Consider the following 25,532-nt stretch of genomic DNA (forward strand, 5'->3'; position numbering starts at 1 on the left):
CTTTTGTAAGTTATGGAACCAAAATAAAAAAAGAAATAGTTAGAAGAAAAAAATTAAAGCAAAGTAAAAAATTAAGGGACCGATTTACTAATTTAGCATTTATTTTATGTAATTTTACTTTTTCCAAACATTTAATTTAATAAATTAACTTACTAGTTTCAAGTAAAAATTATGATTTTTCATACATTATCATTCTAAATATAAAACGAAAAATTAAGGTTTTATTTAATATAAGATGCATTTTAAATATTAATTAATTTAGTCTACAGAGCTTGTATGAACGTTTCATAAAAAAAAAAAGAGCTTGTATGTACATGATTTGACAAAACAGTATTGTTAGGATCCAGTTTAAATAATTATACAAAATCGCGAAACATCAATTATCAAAAACTTTTAAATATTAGAACGTTTTTATATTTTTAGAGCATTCAAAGCATAATCTTCTCAACTAGATAATGTTAATTTAGAAGATGATTATTATGAAAAAATAACAAAAAACTCTTTCAGAAAACCTATATTAGAAGAATTTAACCCTCGAATAAAATAACATAAACATGTACTTATTCAAAGAAAAGAAAAAGGATGTTTAAAAGAGCATGTACAATTTTGAAGCAGTTTATTAAAGTTGAATATTGATGTTTGAAAGGTCAGTTAGGTGAATAACTAGCCACGCACACTCCCACCAAACTACATTTATCACTGTTGAAAACCCAGTTGCGCCACCGGGTGACCGTGTCTTACTCTCTCAGAGGGTTCTGTTCATCCATGCGTCTCTCTCTCTCTAACACAACTACCTCCTACCTATCTACCCTCCACACTCTTTCAATGCTTGCCTCCCTTATTTATAACTCACCTTCACCCCTTTTCAACCTACAGTTACATCTTAAGACCTTAATTTGAAAACGTCCCTGTTCTGTTTTTCGTTTTTCACTTTTGTTTTTACATAATCACAAACTATCTCTATCTATTGGAGAAATATGGCACCCTCTTTCGATCAAAGTGCTAACACAGTTTGCGTTATGGACGCTTCGGGCCAATTAGGAACCAGTCTTGTCCAGCGACTACTTCAAAGGGGATACACCGTCCATGCCTCTGCTCAATCCCATGGTAATTGCGAATATTTAACTCATGATTTTTTGCATAGCATTTTAATTGATATTGTTCTGTTAATTTTATTGTGATTGTTTTTGCTTTGGGCTCAGGAATAGAGCAATTCAATGGGATTTCTGCTGACCCCAATAAACTCAAGATTTTTCGTTCCGACCCTTTTGATTACCATAGCATAACGGATGCTCTTAGAGGTTGCTCTGGTTTGTTCTATACATTTGAACCACCTCAAGACCAACCCAACTATGATGTAAGCCACCCTTTCTTTGCTATTAGCTTTTCTTTTTCTAATGGTGCAACAGAAGATTGAGACTAAGCGTTTATTCGATTCCTCACGCTTATAAATTAAGGATTTTATAACTTATTTTCTGTCGACAAGTTAGTAATATTGTTTGGGTAACAAAATAAAAGAAGCTTGGAAATTTTATAATATTTAGCTTATTAAAAATTAGTTACTAATATTTTCTTCTTATTCTTATTTTTATCCTTTTACAAAATTCGAATTCCTAACTTACATATTCTTTCTAATAATTTGATAAATTTTAACTAGTTGCGCAATTAAATTTAGTTAACAATTATAATTCAATTAGTTAATTATAAAGTATAAACTTTCAACTTAAAATTAAAAGATTTTAATTAGTTTATCAACAACTACGAGTTACTGAGTTAGTTTTATGAACTTAAGTATACTGTGTGATTTATTTACATCACATTTCAAGCTGTTTTTTTTTTTTTTATAATCTTTAAAATAATTAGTTCCACAAATTATACAATAACTAAACTTGTGGAAAATTCAATTCATATATTATATTATGGGGAAATAGGGGGACTATTGGTGTAAATTCAATTCATAATAAACAAACGGTATAATTCAGTTAGATTTTGAAACATCAATTTGGAAAGCTGCGTCACTAAAGTGTTTCTCTAGGAGTTAATGCATGCACTTTTTGTGGGGTGGAGATGGAGATCTCGGTGAAATATTAAAGTTTGAATATCGTAGTCCTTTTAAGTAATTTGGTTGATCGGTGGATGCGGTAGGAAATTTGTCTTAGTTATTTCCCTACTTGTCCAGCTCATTTTTCTGGTTACCCCAATTTGTTTATTTCTTCACTTTGATTTGAGTGGGTTTTTCCCACATCTTCTCTGTACTTTTTTCCGATCCTTTTCTTTAGTTTTGGTATTACACGAAAACCAGGATCGTGATAGCGGAGCAACGTTGATCCTTTTCTAGCATGTTGTTTAATCCTTCCCAGTCGAATAATATCTAATATATTTGTCATTGTCATTCACTTGTGTTGTCCGTACCACACAGGGATTTGTGTGTGATGGACATGCATCTAACAATTCAAATTACTTAAGTATTAAACCGAAGCTAGAAGTTTTAAATTTTATTGAAGTGTTTTGATTCGTTTTGTGATTGCTAAAAGAGTGTATGCATGCGACGTAATTATTTTAGAAAAAACAAATTTTTAATATTTTGTTTGGATATTATTTTTAATCAACGTTTTTTTATAATTTGTGGGAGTGGCATTAAACTATTTTTATTTGTTTAAACATCACAACATAATTTTAAACATACCTTTTAAATATATTCTTTCTATGTTAGGTTAAATTTATACAAATTTCACCAACAATAAATAATTTTCGTAAATTTCATGTTTATTGTTATTTTCCTTTTTCCATGTAGTTTGTCCCATATATTTATTGCAAGCATTGTTAGACTGGAATTTCTGAGCAAAACCAAAATTTTGGTGAAGAAAAGTTATTGCTTGGTTACTTATTAGGTCATTGCGAATGCTATTTATCAAAGTCTGACCAAAATTAGTACAAGAATTAATTATTTGTTGATTGAATATAACAAGTGTCCACGACCAAGTAACAAAGTCAAAAAATGACTTGATATTTATTGGTGTATAGGAATACATCGCAGACGTAGAAGTCAGAGCTGCGCACAATGTGCTTGAAGCTTGTGCTCAAACAGAAACTATAGATAAAGTGGTTTTCACTTCCTCCGCAACTGCTGTTGTTTGGAGAGAGGATCGCAAGTCCATGGAATCGGACTTAGATGAAAGACATTGGAGTGATGCAAATTTGTGTCGTAAGTTCAAGGTATAACAACATCGCCCCATCATTATTTTATGCAGTTTCGGTTCTTACAAAATTCTGGTGCTGTCCTGCAAGTATTTTTAGTGATATTTTTCAATTTAAATTACAATTTTATCTTTGTTGACATTAAAAACAAGTTGTCTTTCAAAATATTGATAATAATATCAAAAATGTTCAGTCCTCAGTGTTAAAAAAATTATGTTAAGATGCTATTTATCGGTAAGAAAAAAGAATCATTAAATTGTTGGTACAAGAAAATTTGAAATGATTGTAAAGCGTGACTATTTAGACTTGGTGACAAATGAAAAGTGAAAGTGAATAAATGTTGGAAGTGTACAAAAAGCAGTTATGGCACGGGATGTCAAAGACGCTGGCGGAGAGGACAGCGTGGGCCCTAGCAATGGACAGGGGAGTGACCATGGTGTCCATCAACGCAGGGTTATTGATGGGTCACGATGATCTCTTCTGCGTCAAGAACCCGTACCTCAGAGGAGCTGCGGAAATGTACGAAGATGGTGTCTTAGTTACCGTAGATTTAGGAATCTTAGTGGACACCCACATTTGTGTCTACGAAGATGTCTCCTCCTACGGTCGTTACTTGTGCTTCAACCACGTCATCAACACCCACGACGACGCCGTTCGCCTCGCCCGCAAGTCCCTGCCCACACCTCCTTCCATGCCTCTAAGGTCGGTTTTCCTCTCTAGTCATGCTTAAACATTCATGTGATATTTTTAATCCTTCAAGACAAACATGAAAGATACTGTATTTTTTTAAACTAAATTTTGGATTATTCCAATTATTCATTATAAAAATTAATGATTCATAAATGTTTGAAAACTTGTCCTGAAAATAATTTAAAATGTAGCAATATTTAGCTGATACCTATGAGTTGTGAAACTGAAAATGTGTTTATCCCTTGCAGCTGTGACCAAGGGAAGTCTCTTATCCAGCAAAGAATAAGCAACAAGAAATTGAACAAACTAATGGTGAATTTTGCGGGTTGAGTGCGATGGTCAATTGGTCTCCATATGAAAGGGAAGTAAGGGAACCGCGACATGTCATTTGGTCTTCCGCGCGCGGCGAAACTATTGTGGTGTTAGCTGTATAGTCGCGACATGTAACAATTACTAAAATATATTTTATTAAAATTAAAGAACTATTTTTGTCCCTTATTAAATATTAGCAACTCAAAATAATATGAAACCAGACAAAAGATATTATCATGTGCATTTCTTAGATTCTCTTGGTGATAAATATGTTTTGGCCAAAAAATATCTTCCCTTCACGACTTAAGAATGTATATTATCTAAAGAAAATGTTGTTAGTATGATTGATTTATATCTTCCTAACACGATTCTACATCCTTAATTTAAGTTAATTTTGTGCTGGAGATCAATTTAGATACAAAATAAGGTGGGTATTTAAATATTACAGACTATGTTGTGATCTATAGTGTTTTGTTATTTACTTTTTTTTTATGAGTTATGGTTTTTGACTTATTTTGTTAAGGATAAAATCAATGATCCCTCTACCAGTGCTCACTCACTCTTAACAATTATGGTTGAAGAGGAACAAAGAAGATAAGAATTCTATTCATGAGAATCAATAACATTCAGAGGGTCTTATATAACCTATACTCACACACGTTTTGATCCTTTCCTACTCTTATCTAATTACAACTCATAATTATTATAATGGTTTTCTAATTTTGACCTCTAAAATACTTTTTTTTTTTTTACATATCAGCCCTCCTATTTTTATCTATTACAATTGTCCCTCCCTTCTACATTGGACTTGACTTCAAGACCATCTTTTAGCAACTCCGATCAAAGTTTGGGAATTGAATTTGAATGTCATGTAGCTCTCTCCATACAACATCCTCTGGATTGGTCTCCTTCTATTGAATTAGAACCTCAGTCATAGCTCTATTATTTTTCTTTTTAATTCTTCTATCTAATACTACTAGAGGTCATGGCAGGAACTCTCCTTCATTCAGTAGGGATAATTGAGCAGATACGGGTTTGTTGTCATGATATTTCTTCAACAAGGATACGTAGAAGATATTATGAATCTTTGTTCCTATTGGTAGTTCTAATCTGTAGGCTACATTCCCAATTCTCTCTAACACTTTATGAGGACCATAATACATTGCTGCTAATTTGTGAAAAGACTCATTGGCCAATGTGTGCTACTTGTAACGTTGGATTTTCAAATACACCATGTCTCCACATTGATACTCTCCATCCACTCTCTTTTGATCAGCATACCACTTCATTCTTGTTTGAGCTTTGATTAAATTTGCTTGCAGTAGTTGAGATATTTCTTCCCTGGTTCTTACTGTGTAGTTCACTGTAGTCATGATCATGGTTGGGTGAAGGTGGGTACCCATATAAGGCTTCAAATGGGGTTAACTTAGTGGCTATATGAAACTTGGTATTATACCATAATTCTGCCAAAGACAAGTAATTAGTCCATTTCTTAGGCATTTCCCTAGAAACACATATCATATATACTTCTATAGACTTGTTCAAGGCCTCAATTTAGCCATAAGTTTGAGGATGAAATGCAGTAGACCGCAATAGCTTTACCCCTATGTTTTTGCATAAGTTCTGACCAAAACTCACTCATGAATATTGAGTCCCTATCTAAGATGATCTCTGTTGGCCATCCATGCAAGTTTACCACATTGTCCATAGAGACTTGTGCCACTTTTACAGCTCCAAATGGATAAGTCAAAGGTAGAAAATGAGCATACTTAGTTAATCTATCTATTACCACAAAAATAATAGTCATAAAGTTGGATATAGATTTCCATGCTCAAGCAGGGATTGATAAAGGTTGTAGAAGACCAGCAGGTAACCGCAGTAAGGGCTTATTCTGTTGGCAAGTGTTGCATTCTTGTACCCATTGTTTTACCACTTTTTGCATGTCTTTCCAATGAAATTGTTCTTTGATTCTCCTGTAAGTTAGCTCATAACCTGAATGGCCACCAATGGCTGAGTTGTGAAAGTCTTGTAGGATTTTAGTCTTCAAACCTAAATCATTTCCTACCACGAGCTTGCCTTTCCTCTTAAGGAATTCTCCATCATAGGTGTAGTGCTTGCAAGGCTATTGTGTCATTCTAATTTTGTCCACTACCTTCTGTAATCTACGATCTACCTCCTTTTGCATTTCTTCAAGTTTAGTGTTAGAGAGTTGTCTTGTAGGATTTGTAGAGTGGTTTGCAAGCATTTTAGATGATCTTCCCAGGTCTTAGTGTAGACTAGGATATTATCACAAAATACTAGAATGACATTTCTTAAATGCTTCCTGAAGATATCATTCAATAAGTTCTGAAAAGTTGCAAGAGCATTGCTGAGGCCAAAGGGTAGAACCACCCATTCATAAAGTCCACTGTGTTCTTAAGGCTGTTTTGTAGATATCCTCCTAAGCCATCCTCACTTGATTGTAGCCACTCCTTAGATCCAACTTAGAAAAGTAGCTGGCACCATGTAATTTATCCAAGAGGTCTTCAATTAAGGGTATTGGAAATTTATTGTTGATAGTGAGAGCATTAAGTTTTCTGAAGTCTGTGCAGCATCTCCAAGAACCATTTTTCTTCTTAACCAAGACTAGAGGTGATGCATATATAGCAACTTGAACTTTCTTTGATAAAGCCAGTGGACAGCAAAGCTTTGACTTGCCTCTCAATTTCTGTTTTTTTGGTTATATGGGTACCTATATGGTTTTAAAGAAATAGGTATATTGCTTGTTATGGTGATTTTATGGTCATATCTTCTTTTTGGAGGCAATTGGGTTGGTTCTTGGAATAAATTATGAAATTGTTGTAGCAAAGTGTCCAATTAAGAGTGCTATGTTGCTGTTAATTCTGGTGCATTTTGATTAGTTATAGCCTAGAAGCAAACAATAGCTTGTATAGCAAGTAACATGGTTTGGACCTGTGCTATTTTCAAATTTTTTGAGACTTGTATGTGGTCATTTTGATGCTGTTCACCCTATAATGTGACTGCTTCTGCTTGATGCTGCAACTTCATGGTCAATTGGGCACAATTCCAAGGAATTTCACCTAGTGTCCTAAACCATTGTATGCCAAGAATTACTCCAAAATGGCTACTAGGCAAAACCAAGAAATCAGCCATGAATGGATGATTATTGAATTTCCAGGTCATTTGAGGACATTTTCTTGTAATCATGAATTGTTTATCTGATGCTACAATTACAATAAAGTCTCCGATGAAATTGATTTTTAATCCTAATAGCTTTATCCATTTTTCACTAATGAAATTGTGTGTACTTCCTGTATCCATCAGGAAGGAAACCTCTTATTTTTTTTATTAGTTCTTTTAATTATAATGTGTTACCACCAGTTACACCTTGTAATGCATGTAAAGAGTTATGAACATTTGAATCTTTGACTAATTTTAGAATTTGTTCCACCAATTCATTGTCTTGTTCTTTTTCTAAATCTAAATTGACACATTCATCAAACTCACCTTGTGCAGAAAAAATGGCATTTAATTTTCTCTAAACTTTACGCTTAAGTCTATGATTCTTATCCCGTTTCTTACCACATAAATGACATATTAAAAATACGCTCACTAACCTCTTTCTTGGAAATTGAGCTTGCAATGGTAAATTTTGAATTTGCAACAGTAGCTGAATATCTAAATTATGTCTTCGAGTTGGTCGATTTGTTCCCATTGAGTTTCTTTATAATTTCTTGAAGCACCTTATCTTGTAAACGTGCTAACCTCATAGTTTCTTGGATTATAGATGGCTGGTGGACAAGAATTGATTTCTCCAACTCCAAACGTAATCTTGAGAGGAAGAAGCTTAATGATATCTCCTCAGAGATCGTCACTCAAGCCACTAGATTATCAAAATTTTCTAGATATTCAATTAAAGAACCTTCTTGTTTCAATCTTGTGAGTTCTGCAACTGGGTCATCAAATGCTCAATCATCAAAACTGTTTCCAGCATCTTGCAAGATCTGAATCCATGTTTTGCTCTAAAAATCTGGTGTTTGAATGTAGTGGCGTTGCCATGAGAATGCCTTGCATACATGGAGAGAAGAAGTAGACGACCTCTTTGGTTTTTTGGTGTGCCTTCGAGCTCGAAGAATTGTTCTGCTTTTGCACGCCATTAACAGAAATTGGTGCCATCAAAAGATGGAAATTGCAGTAGGGTTCTATCAAGAACTAAGGAGGGAGTGTCTGGTGTCTCGTTGTGGATTCCTTCTTTAGCATGATTTTTCGGCTAGCATTCAAAGTTGCTATTGAGGAAATTAATCCATCGATCGATTTCTACAATGCTTCCAAGGTCTTTTGTGTTAATTCTCATGAATCCTCCATTGTTTTCTCTATTGTGTTCACGCGTGTCTCGAGTTCTTTTGTTGTTGTAACGCCCCGAGTTTTGTAAACTATTTGATTATTAATATAAATATGCAAATTGATGTTTGAATGTGCATTTGACTTGTAGTGATGTGTATATGTGTGTAAATACATGTGGATGCGTACATATTTGTATATTATGATTGAAAGATGAATGTGGACTTGTGTTTGGATTGGAAATGTAGGTTAAGTGTGTACTGTAGGGACATTCTCGCTGTAGCGAGAAGGTCCTGAGCGAAGGGTGTGATTCTGTTGCGTTCTCGCTGTAGCGAGAAGGCAATATAGAGAGGGTATTTTCTGGGTGCAATCTCTCTGTAGCGAGAGGGTCTCGTTGTAGCGAGATTCTGGAGAAACTAGAGTGCAATTTCCTCTGATATTTTTGCTGCAGTGAGAAGGGGTCTCGCTCCAGCAAGGTTTGAGTGCCGAAAAATTATGCCCTAATAACTAAATCTTTTAGGGAAAAAGCATCGCCAAGGGATAAACCTCAAGGTAGATAGCTCGATTTTGGTGTCTCGCTGTAGTGAGAGTATCGTGACAAGAAGGGTATTTGAGCAGTTTAGGATTTGAGAAATTCATTTTCCATTCCTCTCTTCGAACTCTCTTTGATTCTCTCAACCTTCAAACCTATTTCATCAATTAAATTGCCTCTAAAGCCGTTTGGGAGCAAGATTAGAGGTTGTAGTTGTGCTTGGGGCGTTTAAAGGTAAGTTTGTGAGTTAGGGTTTTCGATTTTTGTCCATTTCATTCATTTTCTCGATTTCTCATGAAATTTTTCATGTATTTAGGACGAAGCACCGTGTGGAAAACATTTTCTATTGTTAGTTTGAATTGGGTCTTCATTCCGAGGTAAGGGAGACTTTACCCTATCTCGTTGTACTAAGAATTCGTTTATTGTGTTGGGTATTACAATATGAGTAGAATAAAATGTAGAATGATGTGTATTTGACGAGAATAGTTTGGTTGTGATTGGATTTGGATGGAAAATTGGTGTCTAATATAATGTGATTTATATTGAGAAATGTGTGTGATGAATAGTAAATGTTATGTATGATGAAATGACTTGATTGCAATAAGGTTGTGATGAATCCATAATTTATAGATATTTTGTTTGGCTTTTTATATATTTTTAATGGAAAAATAGACTTAGAAATTGTAAATAACATAAAAATCTCATTTAGGTCAAATATTATAACTTTCCTAATTTTTACCTTATTTATACTAATTTTTGTGAACATATTTTGTAATTTTGATCATTTGAATAATTGTGCAGGAAATTCCAGACAAATTCCATGAATTTTTGGCTCTTGAGAAAAATATGAAGTGAGAGTAATCCCTCTCAGGTACCATAGTAATCACTCTAGGTAGCTAATTTCAAAGGTTAGGCCCGAGTAACTACTTTCAGAAGCAGCAGTGATCACTCCAGAGCTAAAACGAACCACTATGCCTGCACGTAATCACTCTTGTGAGTTATAGTAATCACTTTAGAAGGTCCCAGGTTAAAGGACCTTGTGCTTGATCACTCTTATAAGTGAAAGTGATCACTCTAGTGATGTCCAGACTAGAACACTCTGCACGTGTTCACTCTTATAAGTGAGAGTAATTACGTGCGTCCAAAGTGACTATTGTTGTACATGAGAGTGATCACTATAGAAAGGGGGAAGCCTGAGGAATGCGCCAAAAACTTGTTCGGAGAGCAAGTGTACCCATCAAGAAGTAATAAAGGGTTCTTAAATTAAGTTCCCGAAATATCGTCCTACAAGAATTGATTTTCAATTACTAAGAATTTTCTAATTCAATTGTTTAAGCTTCAAAGATACGAAATTAATTAAAAATAAGAATTTATAAAATCAATTATAAAACTAAGAGCAAGGAATACAATGCACGTCTTGGTTAAACTTATCGGAGAGGATCCTAGGGCATATGGGTTTTCTCATTTAATCCTTTATGTTATTTTTCTGTTTAACTCTAAATCCGATTTCCTTGTGATTACCAATCATTCATACAAATACTATTAATACCCAATGGTCATGCAATATTAATATTCTTTTCTCTAAATTAACATCCCCAATGGTCATGCAAGATATCAATTTAAGAAAACTTAAGGAACCTATGAACTTGTTAATTTAATAACGATTAGAAGAGAAAGATTGGTTTGGTCCACCTAATCCTTTGTCTCGTTTTACCCTATAGATCTATTAATTAACCGAGGTACGGTCATCTGACGATATAATTAATTAGGATTAAGAAAGAAACACAATAGGATAAAATCTAATCACAAAACGGAAATCAAATTTAGATTCAAACATCAAAATTCTATAAATTCTTAAACAATAGTTCTCATAGCCCTAGCTATGGACTTAGTTACTCATGCTAAAGAAAAGAACTAAAACAATCATAAACAAAGCCATAATCAAAAGAAATAGCAAACTAGAGTATGAGATGTGTTTCTGGTCTTCAAGTACGATCACTTAAAGCTCCAAGTCTCCCCAAGCATGTGCTAAGATCCCGTGCAAGAGAGACGAGATCAAATGTATTCTAGAGCCAAAGCCAAAATGTAAAAAATGGCGTCCTCAATGGTGCCTCTGGTCTTGCCTTTAATAGGGTTTGAAAACCCTAAAAACTCTCCATAATTGGGCTTCTCGCAGATGAGCATTGTCGTGCAAGGCCTTAAGCACGACCGTGCATGGGCTCGAAGCACCCCGTGCTTATTTAATGGGTTTGGGCGTGCTGACTGCTGCGAAGCTCTAATCTTTCATCAATTTGGCCCCAGAATGCACCCAAAATCCACTTGCGGCCTCTTTATACCAAACTGCACAATTAATATATAAATTAGTGTAAAACCCAAATAAAATAAAGGTCAAATATGAATATATGGGTTGTAAAAGAAGGCCTAATTACAGACTTATCACTGCACCTGTTCACTCTTGTAAACAAGAGTGATCACTATGAAGTGGCGTCAAACTTAGTATATATAGATTTTTGATAATTAGGTTAGAGAGCCTTTTACACTTTTAGATTTTTGCCATTTTGGGAACAATTACAGAGCTTAGGCCAGCCTTGGGTGACAGCTAAGGATCCAACCTAGGGTTGATTCATATTTTCTCTTTACTTTCCTTTAATTTTTGCATTCATGTCATTGAATTCTCTGTCTTTTCATCTTGTATTTGTGAGACTCATCCTCATTGAGGGCTAAATCATTTGTAATCCTTAGTGAGTTCAGCTGAATTCTTGAATTCCTGGGTTATTAATGTTAATATAATTCTTTTTCCTTCATGAATTTCTTTTTCCCAATCTTTTGAATTGAATTAATGGTTGAATGAGGGAGACATTACTTAATTAACCCTCATTCATTTTTAATGAGATTCTTAACTTGAGTTGCTTAATTTTGAGCTAATTTCTAAGGTTGCGTAATCTTGGGAAAAGGGGTTGGAGTCCATTGAATTTGCTTAAATTCGTATGAGATTTTAAGGTTGATTCTCGCTTGTTGAACTAATCTAATTCAAAGGAAAAGGAAGAATGTTGAATGTTGAGAGGAATAGGGATAGAATCATGTGAATGAACTAAGGATTGCTACACTTTATTGATTGAATTTTGACATTTTGTTTCTTGCTCCCTTTATTGAATCTGGAAATCAAACAAATGCCCCCCCTTTTTTTTTTGCATTCATAGTGAATGTTTGTAACATGTTTAATGCACAATTTTAACTAAAGTCATTAGAGGCAACCTAGGCTTGCATCCTAGACTACACATAATTTCTGCATACTTTGATGAGAATTTGCAACAAACCTTTATGCAATCTAAGTGATCATCAAATTGGCACCGTTGCCGGGGACTTTGGTGTTAATTTTGCATTGAATTTGTTAAACATTCTGTTTTAGTGTTCTGTTTTTAAAATTTTTTGCATTATGAATATTTTAGCATTGATATAACTTCATAACAAAAAGAGTAATTCTGAATTTAGGTACATAACTCTGCTATTTTTCTACAACTTTTGGTTGTTAATTCCTGCGTTTTAACTTTACCATTTTTCACCTTTAAATTTTCTGCACTTTTGCCTTGTTTTGTTGCGTTGTTCTACAGAATTCTACAGAACTTTGAGATTACCACTGCATATTCTTCTGCACCTTCTTGCAATTTTTCTGCTCTGTGTTATTTAACTACTTGACCTTATTTTACTGCACTCATTTGTTAGTTTTTTTGCATAACTGTCAGAGGCACGTCCTGCATTTTTGTTACTTCATTTAGTTTACTTCTTTCTCATTTCTCATAGTTAGTTTCTAATGCATGACTAGATCAAATCCTGGAGGCTTGCATCCATTTGATTCAGAGATTGATAGGATATTTCATAGTAACATTAGAACACATAGGCATAATTCTGAACATTTTGAGGAACCTTCATCTCTTTCACCTATCTACTCATCACAACATTTTTTAGATTTTGAGTTGAACCAAATGGCTGACAATGAAAGAACATTAAGGAAACTGGCTGCACTTGATGTAACTTATCAAACTTTATGCATACAGTATCCTAACATTGATGCTCCTTTTGTTCTTAAGACTAGACTGATACACTTGTTGTCGAGATTCCATGGCCTTGCAGGTGACGATCCACACAAGCTCCTCAAGGAATTCCATATAATTTGTTTGACCATAAGGCCACAAGGTATACCTGAAGAGCATGTCAAATTGAAACCCTTCCCATTTTCTCTGATGGATGTAGCCAAGGATTGACTTTACTATCTCCCTCCTGAATCTATTATCAGTTGGGACAACTTGAGGAGACTTATCTTGGAAAAAAATTTCCTAGCATCAAGAGCTGCATCTATAAGGAAGGAAGTTTGTGGGATAAGACAGCTTGAAAGAGAAACACTCTATGAATATTGGGAAAGGTTCAAGAGATTGTGTGCCAACTGTCTTCACCACCAAATTAGTGATTAATTGTTGATCCAATATTTGTATGAGGGACTGCATCCTATGGACAAAAGCATGATAGATGCTACAAGTGGAGGGGCGTTGGTAGACAAAACTCCGATTGCAGCTCGCAATTTGATTGAGAACATGGCTGCCAATTCCCAACAATTTGCAACAAAGCAAAATTCTTGTGTTACCAGAAATGGAAGTGAAATCCAAGTTGTTGAACCCAGTAAGCTGAAACACAAGCTCGATGAATTAGCATTCATGGTGAAGCAATTAGCTTCCATGCAAAAGAGTGCTATTGTATCTTCACCTCCTCCACCATCCATTCCAGTCATGTTGTGTGGCATTTGGTTCAGCTATAGACCATTACACTGATAGTTGCCCTACATTGCAAGAGTTTAACATTATAGAAGGTAATCCTCAGGCTTATGCTGCAAATATTTATACTAACAAGTTTCTTTTTCAACATTTGCAGCAACAACCCAATTAGGTTCTATCTTCCAATAAATATAACCCAGGCTGGAGAAACCATCCGAATTTCAGATAGGGCAATAACTCTCAACAGCAAAACCAGCAGCAAGGCAACCAATATCAAGGACATCATGCTATAGCCCAGGCAGACCTCATCAATTCCAACATCAACCACAACAAGCCCAACAACATCACCAACCATCTTCTTCACAACCCAGTGCATACCAGAAAAATGAGCCATCACTGGAAAAGCTCATGAAGCAATTAACCATGAACAACATCACTTTCTAACACAGAACCGAGGCTAGTATTAATAGTTTGGAGAATCAAGTAGAACAGTTAGCCTCCTCTCTGAACCAGATGCAATCTCAAGGTTCAGAAAACCTCCCTGCACAAACTGTTGTAAATCCTAGAAATATGAGTGCAATCACCTTGAGATCTGGAAAGGTGATTCAAGAGCCCGCAATGCCCAAGAAGAAAGAAGACTCAAGTTGTAACCCAACTACAGTTGATCAAAATGGAGAGGAAAAGACTTAAGAACAACCAGAACTTGCACTTGTCCAACCAAAGGTGGCAGAAAATGTTAAAAGAGCAATTCCTCTATTATTCCCTCAGAGAATCATCCAGTTAAGTAAGAAGCCTGAAGAAACTGAGAAAGAGATTCTAGAGACCTTCAGAAAGGTAGAGGTGAGTATACCTCTACTAGATGCAGTCAAGCAAATATCCAAATATGCCAAGTTTTTAAAAGATTTATGTACCTACATGAGGTGTCTTAAGGGTAATGAAAAGGTAAACATGGGTAGGAATGTTTCTACACTTTTTGAGAAACAAAGGTCCATAATGCCTAAGAAATGTAAGGACCCAGGGACATTCACCATTCCATGCATCATTGGTAATAATAGGATTGAGAATGCCATGTTAGATTTAGGAACATCTATAAATGTCATGCCATTGTCCATTTTTACTTCACTGTCTCTTGGCCCTCTACAGCCTAGAGGTGTACTTAGCCAACAGGAGCATAACAAACCCAGCTAGGATTGTTGAAAATGTGCTAGTTAGAGTAAATGATCTCATTTTCCCAGCTTACTTCTACATTTTGGATATGCAAGAAGGAGAGTCAATGAAGAGTGCTCAACAATTATCCTAGGAACACCGTTCTTGAAGACTGCAAGAACGAAAATTGATGTACACGCCGGGACACTTACCATGGAGTTTGGAGATAGCATTGTACGCTTCAACATATTGGATGCCATGAAGCACCCATCTGAAGAACATTCAGTTTTCCAGATTGATTTGTTTGATGCTTTGATAGATGAACAATTTTCTGAGTTTTTGGAGGAGGACTTTTCTCTTAATTTTTCTGAATGTATAGATACTACTATTTGTGAATATTGTAATAATTCCTCCATGTGTGACAATTGTATTTTTGACATTTTGAATGTAAATTTTGCAACTTCTGATAATAAAGCGATTGAAAAATTAGTGATCAATTGGATTTTTATAACATTATTTCCTCTAATTCCTAGCTCATTAATCCTCTTTTGTGCCTAATTGGTTGAGTTGGATCATTTTATGATGTTTGAATTTTATTTGGGCTTTATTTAATTGTTCCAGTATTTGGCAAATTCTGATACTATTTTGATTTCTGGACCATATCTTGAGTTGTAGAACTCCTTTCATTGTGATTCTTGATTTGTAGGAAATCTAAGAGAAAGGTACACAATTCCTATGTAGAGGTCAGAAACCAATTCTGATTATAAGAAGCTGAAACTGGGCCTGGAAAAAGTCAGAACGCTGCAGTCGCAGATCCTGAGCAAGGTACAGTATTTGGGCCATATCTCAGTCCACAGACATCCGATTAAGCCCATTCCAGTGGCATTTTGAAGCTGACATCCAAGGCTACATTTGTCCTTCAGGCCACAAACCAAAAAGAGGCCGTTTTCATAGCCAAAAAAATGGAACAAAGTAATGAACAGAATTTTGAATTTTGAATTTAATTTTTTTGCTCTTCTCTTCTCTTATCTCTCTCTCTCTCAGCCCCTCTCACCTTTACGACTTGTTGTTTTCCTCCATTAATGGAGACTTAGATTTCCATCTAATTCAAGGATTAAAAGGGACGTGACACTCTTGAGGATTGGTCTCACATTAGCATAAATTCAATAACAAATCCAGTTTCATCTCTTCCTTATTTTCTCCTTTTGCTAATTATATTTTCGAATTGAAGTTATTCGTTTGGATTGATGATTATGCATCTGGTTGATTACGTATTATTCAATTGATGTATGTAATTCAGTTTTAAGGAACGTGAATTAGATTTTCAGGTTTGAGATCTAAGATTAATGGCATTGGTGAATTAAATTAACACAAATCGATTAGGTTCTAGAGGTTTCTGAACTTTGAGCGAATTGTATGTTAATCGAATGCATGAGGGTTCTTGTGTGAATGCTTAATTTGAATTGAGGTTTCATTCGAATTTAATGTTAATCACTAATTTGTTGGTTGATGCATCTTCTTGGAATCCGGTGATAGAGTGGTCGTAGTTCTTCTAAATTCTTGGATTAGAGTTTTTAATTATTTTTAACTTTTGATTCTAATTAGTTATTCTATAAATCAAACCCCCTCTAAAAATTTTATAATCGTATAACGTTATCATCGTTGGGAGACGACTCGGATTGCACCTCTTATTACATAATTTTTATGTAATTCAGTTTTTATTAATTTGTCTGAGAGCGACACTCGCGATCAAATTTTGGCGTCGTTGCCGTGGATGATGATGTTATTTAATTATATCATTATGTGTTAATTTGATTGCATTGCATATTCTGTGTTACATTTTACATCTATTTAGGATTATGCATAATTAGCGTTTTTCATCGAATTAGGATTCTGCATAATTAATATTTTTCATTTAGCATAATTGTGTCTATGCATTCTGTTTTAGTAGCCTTTGAATAGCATAGTAGGTAGTCATCTATCCTTGCTTAGTATTACATCATTCAATTCTCTACATTTTGTGTTGTGTTTCTGCATTTTTGCATTCTGTAATTTTCAAAAACTACACAGGCATGTATTTGAACGTGTAGATCTCTGTCCAAACTTAAAAGTGGCATAACTTTTTGCATACAGCTCTGATTTCTTATTGTCATATATGCATTTCATATAGCTCGACAAGATCTACGCAATGGCAACAAGTTGGAGGCCGGTTGGTGGTTTCTGGAAAAAAAAAAGAAAAAAAAATAAATTATTTCTTTTCATTCTTATTTAAATATTATGGCTTAGAGAACTTTTTATATGGCTGATCATAGAAGACTAGAGAACAAGCTAGATGATTTACCTTCTTTGATCGAGCAGTTAACATTGTCACAAATGGCTACAATGTTGTGTGAAATTTGTAATTTACCTAGTCATCATTATGATTTCTGTCCTACATTGTTTGAGCCTGCAGGTTGGATGAGTCATCCAAACTTGGGATAGGAGAATTTTACGCATCAACAATATCAACCCCCACCACAAAATGTGAATGAGCCTTCCTTGGAAGAGTTGATAAGGGATATGGCAATTAACGATCTGAATTTCCAACTAAGAACAGAAGCATCCATTCAAAACTTGAAAAATCAGATTGGTCAGTTGGCAACAACAGTAAATGAGCTGAAGTCTCAAGGTTCTGGTAATCTTTCTGCACAACCAGTTGTTGAACCAGAGAATGTTACTTTGAGTTCAAGAGAGACCATTCAATACTCGCAAGAGCAGCAACCAATAGATGAAGATCTTAATGCTATTGCTCCAGCAAGTGATTGCAGCCCAGCAAGTGTAGAATTTGCTCCTACTGCTCATGCCACTTCTACCAAGGCAGAAGAAAATTTTGAGCAACCTATTCCTCTTCCATTTCATTCATTTTTACATGATAATTTGTTGAATGATTTAGTTGATGATAATTTGGCTGAGTTTTCTAAATTTTCATATTGTATTAATTATCCTAACCTAGCCAATTATCCTAATTCTTTTACCGGCGATGCATGTAATGATTCTGCAAAATGTAGCATCTGTGTTGAGATTGATACATATGTTTATGGTGATTTTGATGCAACTATTGTAGATTCTGAAAAAGTAAATCATAATGCATCCACTACAGATTCAGCTCCAATTTTTACATTGCCTCCTTCTCTAAGTTGCCTCCTGCATCTGGGTTGAAGCCATTTCCTAAACAATTGAAGTATGGATACTACATTACTATATATCCAAGAGTACAGCAGCCAAAGTATAGCAAGAGTACACAATATTCTGCACATAAAAGCAATCAAGAACATGGAAAAAAGCTCATTGAGTTTATCAAACAGCTGGAAGTCTATCCATAGTTATTTCTTCCATGTTCCCAATTAAATGAAGTGCTGCAAATTTATGAGAAAAAGGAGAAATATCTAGGGATACAACTGAAACTGCTGCCATCAAAAGTATCTCTTAGAATTAAAGATCATAAGGCGTCAAGCTAGTGACGTTAAAAGAGCGCTGTGTGAGAGGCAACTCACAGTTATTTTTTTATTTTATTTTATTTTTTTTAGAAGTTTTCAATTTATTTTCTACATTCAGTAATGGTCTTGCATTTGAGTTGTGATAATTCATGAAGTTGCTACACATCTTTGATGCATAAACACTTCATGTTGCACGTTACCTTATTATTTGACACACGTTTCTGCATAATTCTAAAATTTTGCAGTGGGAGAACACAAATTTTGGAGACCATTGAGGAGGTTCGCTTGCTAGTGGCCACTTATGCTTGAATAGGGAGTTTCACTTTCCCTTTCCTTACTACATTTTACTTATATTTCCATTATACATTACATTGAGGACAATGTAAAATTGAAGTGTGGGAGGGAGAATGATAGGCTATTGAAAAAAAAAATTTATTTTTTTAGCATTGTTTTTGTTTTGTTTTCCTTTGTTGAATTGGAAGTTGTTGAGTTAAGGCATTAGTCATTAAGGAGGATAGAGTTCCTACATGATTTCATTTTTGCTTTGTCCTCTTGATATATGCGAATTGGGTGATTGATTTTGATTTGTATGATTGAGTATGTTAGACTTTACCTTTGTGAGCTTTTGATCCTTATTTTTGGATGGTTGAAATTCATGCCATTCTTTTCTTTCTTGTGTGTTTTCTCTCTTAGATTTTGTCATTCTAGAACTTGTTTTGATTCTTCTTTGAGGCTACAATTTTCATATGCAATTATGAACATGATAGAGGCATTTCTTTCAAATTTGTACCCACTTGGCCATATAGCTTACCTTGCATTTTGCCCTTTGTTTAGCCCCTTTGAGCCTTATTGACCATTCTTTGGCTTCTAGGACATTATAAGCTTTAAGTGAAAAACCATGTTATACCTAACCTTAAGAAATAGGGAGTGCATTGGTTTCATTAATGTTATTGCATTTCAACTGTGGGGGTTCAGAAAGAATGCAAGAAAAAAAAATGAAGAAAAAGAAATAAAAATAAAAATAATAAAAAAAATTACAAAGAAAATGAGAACTTTTTATAAAGGGTAAAGAAAGTCCAAGGAAAGTAAATGTGTGTAATGGCTTGATTTGTCTAAGGACCAATGTTATTCCTATTCTCTTCATTTGTATCTTGTCATATCCTCATATTTCCCTACCCTTACCTTAGCCCCATTACAATCATTGAACAAAGTCCTCTTGATTTGTGTTTGCATATGATTGTAAGTAGTGGAGAAGTAGAAGATTAACAAGCTTATGGTAATGCATTGTCTTTTGAGGTGACTTGAGTGAAACACTTTGAACCATACACTTGAGAGTTGAGTTGTATACACCATCTTGTGAGATCTTTCATGCTTGATCTATACACTTTGAATGATATTGCTTGGCTTGCATTTTTGAGAGGTTGGGAGTTGGATGTTTGATTGTTGTAGAACTCTTGATGTTTTATTTGATCTTGTGTCCCTATGTTCAACACTTCTAAGAATTCATTGGAGAATTTGTTTATTTGTTTTGATTATTCTATGATTTTTTAGGTTACATGTTTTTATTTGCTTGATTGTGTCTTACATGAGGATATGCAAGAGTTAAGTGTGGGAGAATTTGATCAATTGGATTTTTATAACATTATTTCCTCTAATTGATATTTGAATTTTATTTGGGCTTTATTTAATTTTTCTAGTATTTGATAAATTCTGATACTGTTTTGGTTTCTGGACCATATCTTGAGTTGGAGAACTCCTTTCATTGTGATTCTTAATTTGTAAGAAAGCTAAGAGAAAGGTGCACAATTCCTATGAGAGGTCAGAAACTAATTCTGATCATAAGAAGCTGAAACTGGGCCTGGAAAAAGTCAGAACGCTGCAGTGGCAGATCCTGAGCAAGGTGCAGTATTTGGGCCACATCTCAGTCCACAGACATCCGATTAAGCCCATTCCAGTGGAAGTTTGAAGCTGACATCCAAGGCTACAATTGTCCTTCAGGCCACAAACCAAAAAGAGGCCGTTTTCATAGCCGAAAAAATGGAACAAAGTAACAAAAGAAATTTTGAATTTTGAATTTAATTTTTTTGCTCTTCTCTTCTCTTCTCTCTCTCTCTCTCAGCCCCTCTCACCTTTACAACTTGTTATTTTCCTCCATTAGTGGAGGCTTAGATTTTCATCTAATTCAAGGATTAAAAGGGACGTGACACTCTTGAGGATTGGTCTCACATTAGCATAAATTCAATAACAAATTCGGTTTCATCTCTTCCTTATTTTCTCCTTTTGCTAATTATATTTTTGAATTGAAGTTATTTGTTTGGATTAATGATTATGCATCTGGTTGATTATGTATTATTCAATTGATGTATGTAATTCAATTTTAAGGAACGTGAATTAGATTTTCAGGTTTGAGATCTAAGATTAATGGCATTGGTGAATTAAATTAACACAAATCGATTAGGTTCTAGAGGTTTCTAAACTTTGAGTGAATTGTATGTTAATCGAATGCATGAGGGTTCTCGTATGAATGCTTAATTTGAATTGAGGTTTCATTCAAATTTAATGTTAATCACTAATTTGTTGTTTGATGCATCTTCTTGGAATCCGGTGATAGAGTGGTCGTAGTTCTTCTAAATTCTTGGATTAGAGTTTTTAATTATTTTTAACTTTTGATTCTAATTAGTTATTCTATAAATCAAACCCTCTCTAAAAATTTTATAATCGTATAGCGTTATCATCGTTGGGAGACGACTCAGATTGCACCTCTTACTACATAATTTTTATGTAATTGGGTTTTTATTAATTTGTTCGAGAGCGACACTCACGATCAATTAGCTGGGGAAGAATGTGATTTATTAAGTTCAGTAAGTACAATTGAATCTAACCCCTTTGATTTGAATGTTGCAGAAACCTCTTCTACTGAAAGTGCTAATTCACTTTCCTCTGTGGAGCAACCTCCCACACTAGAGCTTAAACCCTTGGTAGAACTTCTGAAATATACCTATCTAGAGGCAGATGAAAAGCTCCCAGTGATAATCTCCACCAAGCTAAATGTTTATCAAGATGAGAGACTCCTTGAAGTGATAAAAAGGCACAAGAAAGCCATAGGCTGGACCTTCGCTGATATTCTTGGAATCAGCCCGTCTTTGTGCATGCCCAAAATATTATTGGAGGAGGGTGTTAAACCAGTGAGGCAGCCTCAGAAGAGGGTGAATCCCATCATTTTGGACGTGGTGAAGAAGGAAGTCACCAAGCTACTACAGGTTGGGATTATCTACCTTATTTCAGATAGCACTTGGAAAGAAATCTAGACTCACTGTGGTGAGGAATGAGAAAGATAACTTAGTGGAGCATTGTATAGAAGTCTTTATGGATGATTTCACTGTGTATGACCCATCCTTTTCTACATGCTTAGTTAACTCTAGAGAAGGTTTTGAATAGATGCGTTGACACTAACCCTGTGCTAAATTTTGAGAAATGTCATTTTATGGTGGAGCAAGGTGTAGCATTAGGTCATATAATATCTGAAAAAGGCATTGAGGTAGATCTTGCAAAATTAGATGTTATTGCACAATTGCCTTACCCCTCTTCTGTCCGAGAGGTTCGTGCTTTCCTTGGCCATGCCGGGTTCTACAGGAGATTCATCTAGAACTTCTCCAAGATTGTCATCCCTCTCTCTAAACTTCTACAAAAAGAAGCTGAGTTCAACTTTGATGAAAAGTACAAAGAAGCATTTAATATTCTTAAAGAAGCCTTGATCTCCACGCCTATCATCCAACCCCCAGATTGGACCAAGCCATTTGAATTGATGTGTGATGCATCTAATTTTGGAGTAGGAACTGCCTTGGCACAGCAGTTGGTAAGCTTCCCCATATTATTTATTATGCTTCTAGAACCTTAGATCCAGCACAATGTAACTACACCACAACTGAAAAAGAATTGTTGGTCATAGTCTTTGCATTGGATAAGTTTAGGTCATATCTTTTAGGGTCAAAAGTTGTAGTTTTTACTGATTATTCTGCCTTAAAGTATTTGCTGAAAAAGACAGATTCTAAGCCTAAGCTGATAAGGTGGAAGCTTTTACTTCAAGAGTTTGACTTGAAGATCAAGGACATAAGTGGAACTTAGAATTTGGTAGCAGACCACCTGAGCATAATAGAGGGAGTTCTTGACCCTATTCCACTTCTAGATGATTTTTCTGATGAGCAACTCTTATAGTTATATGCTTCACAGGCACCTTGGTATGTTGACATTGTTAATTTTCTAGTTACAGGAGCCTTTCCAGCAGATGCACTAAGAGTTATGGAATTAAAAATGATGCCAAACATTACATTTGGGATAACCCTTATTTATGAAAATTTTGCAATGACTAAGTCATCAGAAGGTGCATACCTGATGAAGAGATTCCATCCATACTATAGTTTTGTCATGTCTCAGTTGTAGGAGGTCATCAAGGACCCTAGAGGACAGCAAGGAAAGTGTTAGATGCAGGACTGTATTGGCCCTCAATTTTCAAAGACTCGTGGCAAACATATTCCACCTGAGAGATGCCAAAGAGCATGAGGAGTGATCACTTGGAGACAAGAGATGCCCCAACAACCCATACTATATTATGACATCTTTGATGTCTAAGGTATTGACTTTATGGGACCCTTCCCTTCATCTTTTGGTTTTCTTTATATACTTCTTAATGTTGATTATGTCTCAAAATGGGTGGAATCCCTAGAGCCATCATTAGTGACCAAGGGAGTCACTTCTGCAATAGGACAATGGAAGTCTTGTTGAAGAAATATGGAGTTATATATAAAGTTTCTACTGCCTATCACCCACAGACGAATGGGCAAGTTGAGCTCTCTAATAGAGAAATCAAGAAAATCCTTAAGAGAGTAGTGCAGCCCCACAGAAAAGATTAGAGCTGAAGGCTCGATGATGTATTGTGAGTACATAGAAAAGCTTGGAAATGTCACCATATAAGGTGGTCTAGGGAAAAGCTTGCCATTTGCCAGTTGAGGTAGAACACAAAGCATATTGGGCAGTGGAGAGCAAAGGAAGTTGCAATTGCAAGAGCTAGAGGAATTGCGTCTTGAGGCTTATGAGAACTCAAGAATTTACAAAGAAAAGACCAAGAGGTACCATGACAAAATGATATCAAGGAAGGACTTTTCCATTGGTTAAAATGTTCTCTTATTCAACTCTCGCCTCAAACTCATGCCTGGAAAACTTAAATCAAGGTGGATAGGTCCCTTCACAGTTACAAGAGTGTTGCCTAATGGTGCAGTGAAAATCAAGAGTGATTCCACTGAGAAGAGTTTTAAGGTAAACAGACACCACTCAAAGCATTTCCTGCAAAATCCAATATCCTTGGAGAAAGTTAAAGAAATTGACCTACATAGCCCTTATCTTGAGTAATCCACCCTATACGTCAAGCTAATGACGTTAAAGAAGTGTTGTGTGAGAGGCAACTCATAATGTTCGTAGGAATTTTAGTTATTTTTCTGCAATAAATGATGGTCTTCAATTGAGCTGTTCTATTCTTATACTTCATTATCTTGATACTTAAGCATTGCTCTCTACATTTTTGCCTCAACAATTGACATTGTTTTCTACATAATTCTCATTTTTGCAGGGCAAGATTGTGATTATGGGGGCTAAGTACTGCATAAAGTCAAGGAAGTTTAGATGCAGTAGGTTGGTAACTATTTTCAAGGCTTAAGGCAATCACTTTGGTAAGAAAATAAAAGATCACCTTGAAGGTACTCACTTTCCTGAACAAAAGTAATCACTTTCAACTCTAACTTGCATACTCACTCCCCGTAGTGAGCACTCTTCCAGTTGATAGTGACTACTTTCATAGCAATTAAGCTAAATAAGGTGCGCGTGTTCACTTTCATTTGCAATAGTGAACACGCCCAAATATTAATGTATAACACATAGGGTGAAGCCCTTTGGAATGTTCACTTTCATTTGCAAAAGTGAACATGCAGGGTCTTTTTCTAAGAATATGGGTGTGCATGTTTACTCTTGTGAAAGGGACTGAACACGTGCAACACTTCCTGCTAATTTTGAATTTGGGCGCCCTTGTAGTGATCACTCTTGTGAACAACGATGAACACGCGCAACTTTAGTCTGCCAAAACACCTTACGTGTGTTTACTCACTTTTAGGAGTAAGCACTTTGGGCATTTATATATATAAAGTATTCACTCTCACATTCACCCTCACTCCATTTCTGAGCATTCTCGTTCCCATTCTTCAATTCCTTGCCTTTCTCTCCCTTACATTTAGTTTCTTGCACCAGGGATTCAGTTTCCTTACATTTTTTTCTACAGTCTACACATCTGCTTTAGGTAATTACTTAACCCCCCATTCTCTTTAACTAGGGTTCCTTGCTGTGAAATTAGGGATTCAACATCCCTCTTTTAATTCAAAATTTCGATCATGCACAATCTTCCTTCTTAAAATTTGGCTTTGAAATAATTTCCATGTGCAATGCTTATAAATCTTGGGTCATGGTCAGGAATAGTTCTTAAAGAGGGACCAGTTGACAATCTTTCCTTTTTGGTCCTTGGAGTTCCTCTTAGTGTGCTTGCCATTTTTTGTACACAAATCACAATTTTAAACAAAGGAAGAATTAGTTCAGAATTTTACCAAATGTGCAAGAATTATTTCAACAGTTGCAACAGTTTTTCTAACTCAAAATACAGAGAATAAGCTCTCTAAAAAACTGTGTAAATCATCAGTACGTTGTAATTCAAGTAACATTCATCAATCTCTACTTATGTTCAAGTGCAAAATGAATTCTCAAGGTAAGCTAAACTCCTAATTTTCATGTACAATGTGCTAAATGCAGAATAATATGATCAATCATGTGCAGAATTAAAACTTAATAGTAAACGTGAAATCAGAGCCAATCAAAGTAATACAGCAATGATCCAGAATGTCATGATCAAGTAATCACAGCACCAAAAATCACATTAGTACTTATAAGATGCACTTTGAAAATCTTTTCTACACAATTGATTTATCAAAAATTATTTCAGAATTATTTAGAACATATTTCACACAATTTTCAACA

General features: G+C 35.1%; 1 protein-coding gene across 1 annotated transcript; it reads left to right on the forward strand.

Annotated features, from left to right (window-relative positions):
* The first annotated feature begins 689 nt into the window (after positions 1 to 689).
* Positions 690 to 4,478, forward strand: LOC113859130 (cinnamoyl-CoA reductase-like SNL6). The gene is made up of 5 exons (XM_027491944.1): positions 690 to 1,107; positions 1,203 to 1,357; positions 3,025 to 3,216; positions 3,560 to 3,900; positions 4,137 to 4,478. The coding sequence occupies exons 1-5, from the start codon at positions 978 to 980 to the stop codon at positions 4,216 to 4,218; spliced, it is 900 nt and encodes a 299-aa protein (XP_027347745.1). The 5' UTR covers positions 690 to 977; the 3' UTR covers positions 4,219 to 4,478.
* The last annotated feature ends 21,054 nt before the right edge of the window (positions 4,479 to 25,532 follow it).

This window comes from Abrus precatorius, unplaced genomic scaffold, assembly GCF_003935025.1.
Source record: "Abrus precatorius isolate BTA unplaced genomic scaffold, Abrus_2018 Scaffold2, whole genome shotgun sequence".
Classification (NCBI taxonomy): Eukaryota; Viridiplantae; Streptophyta; class Magnoliopsida; order Fabales; family Fabaceae; genus Abrus; species Abrus precatorius.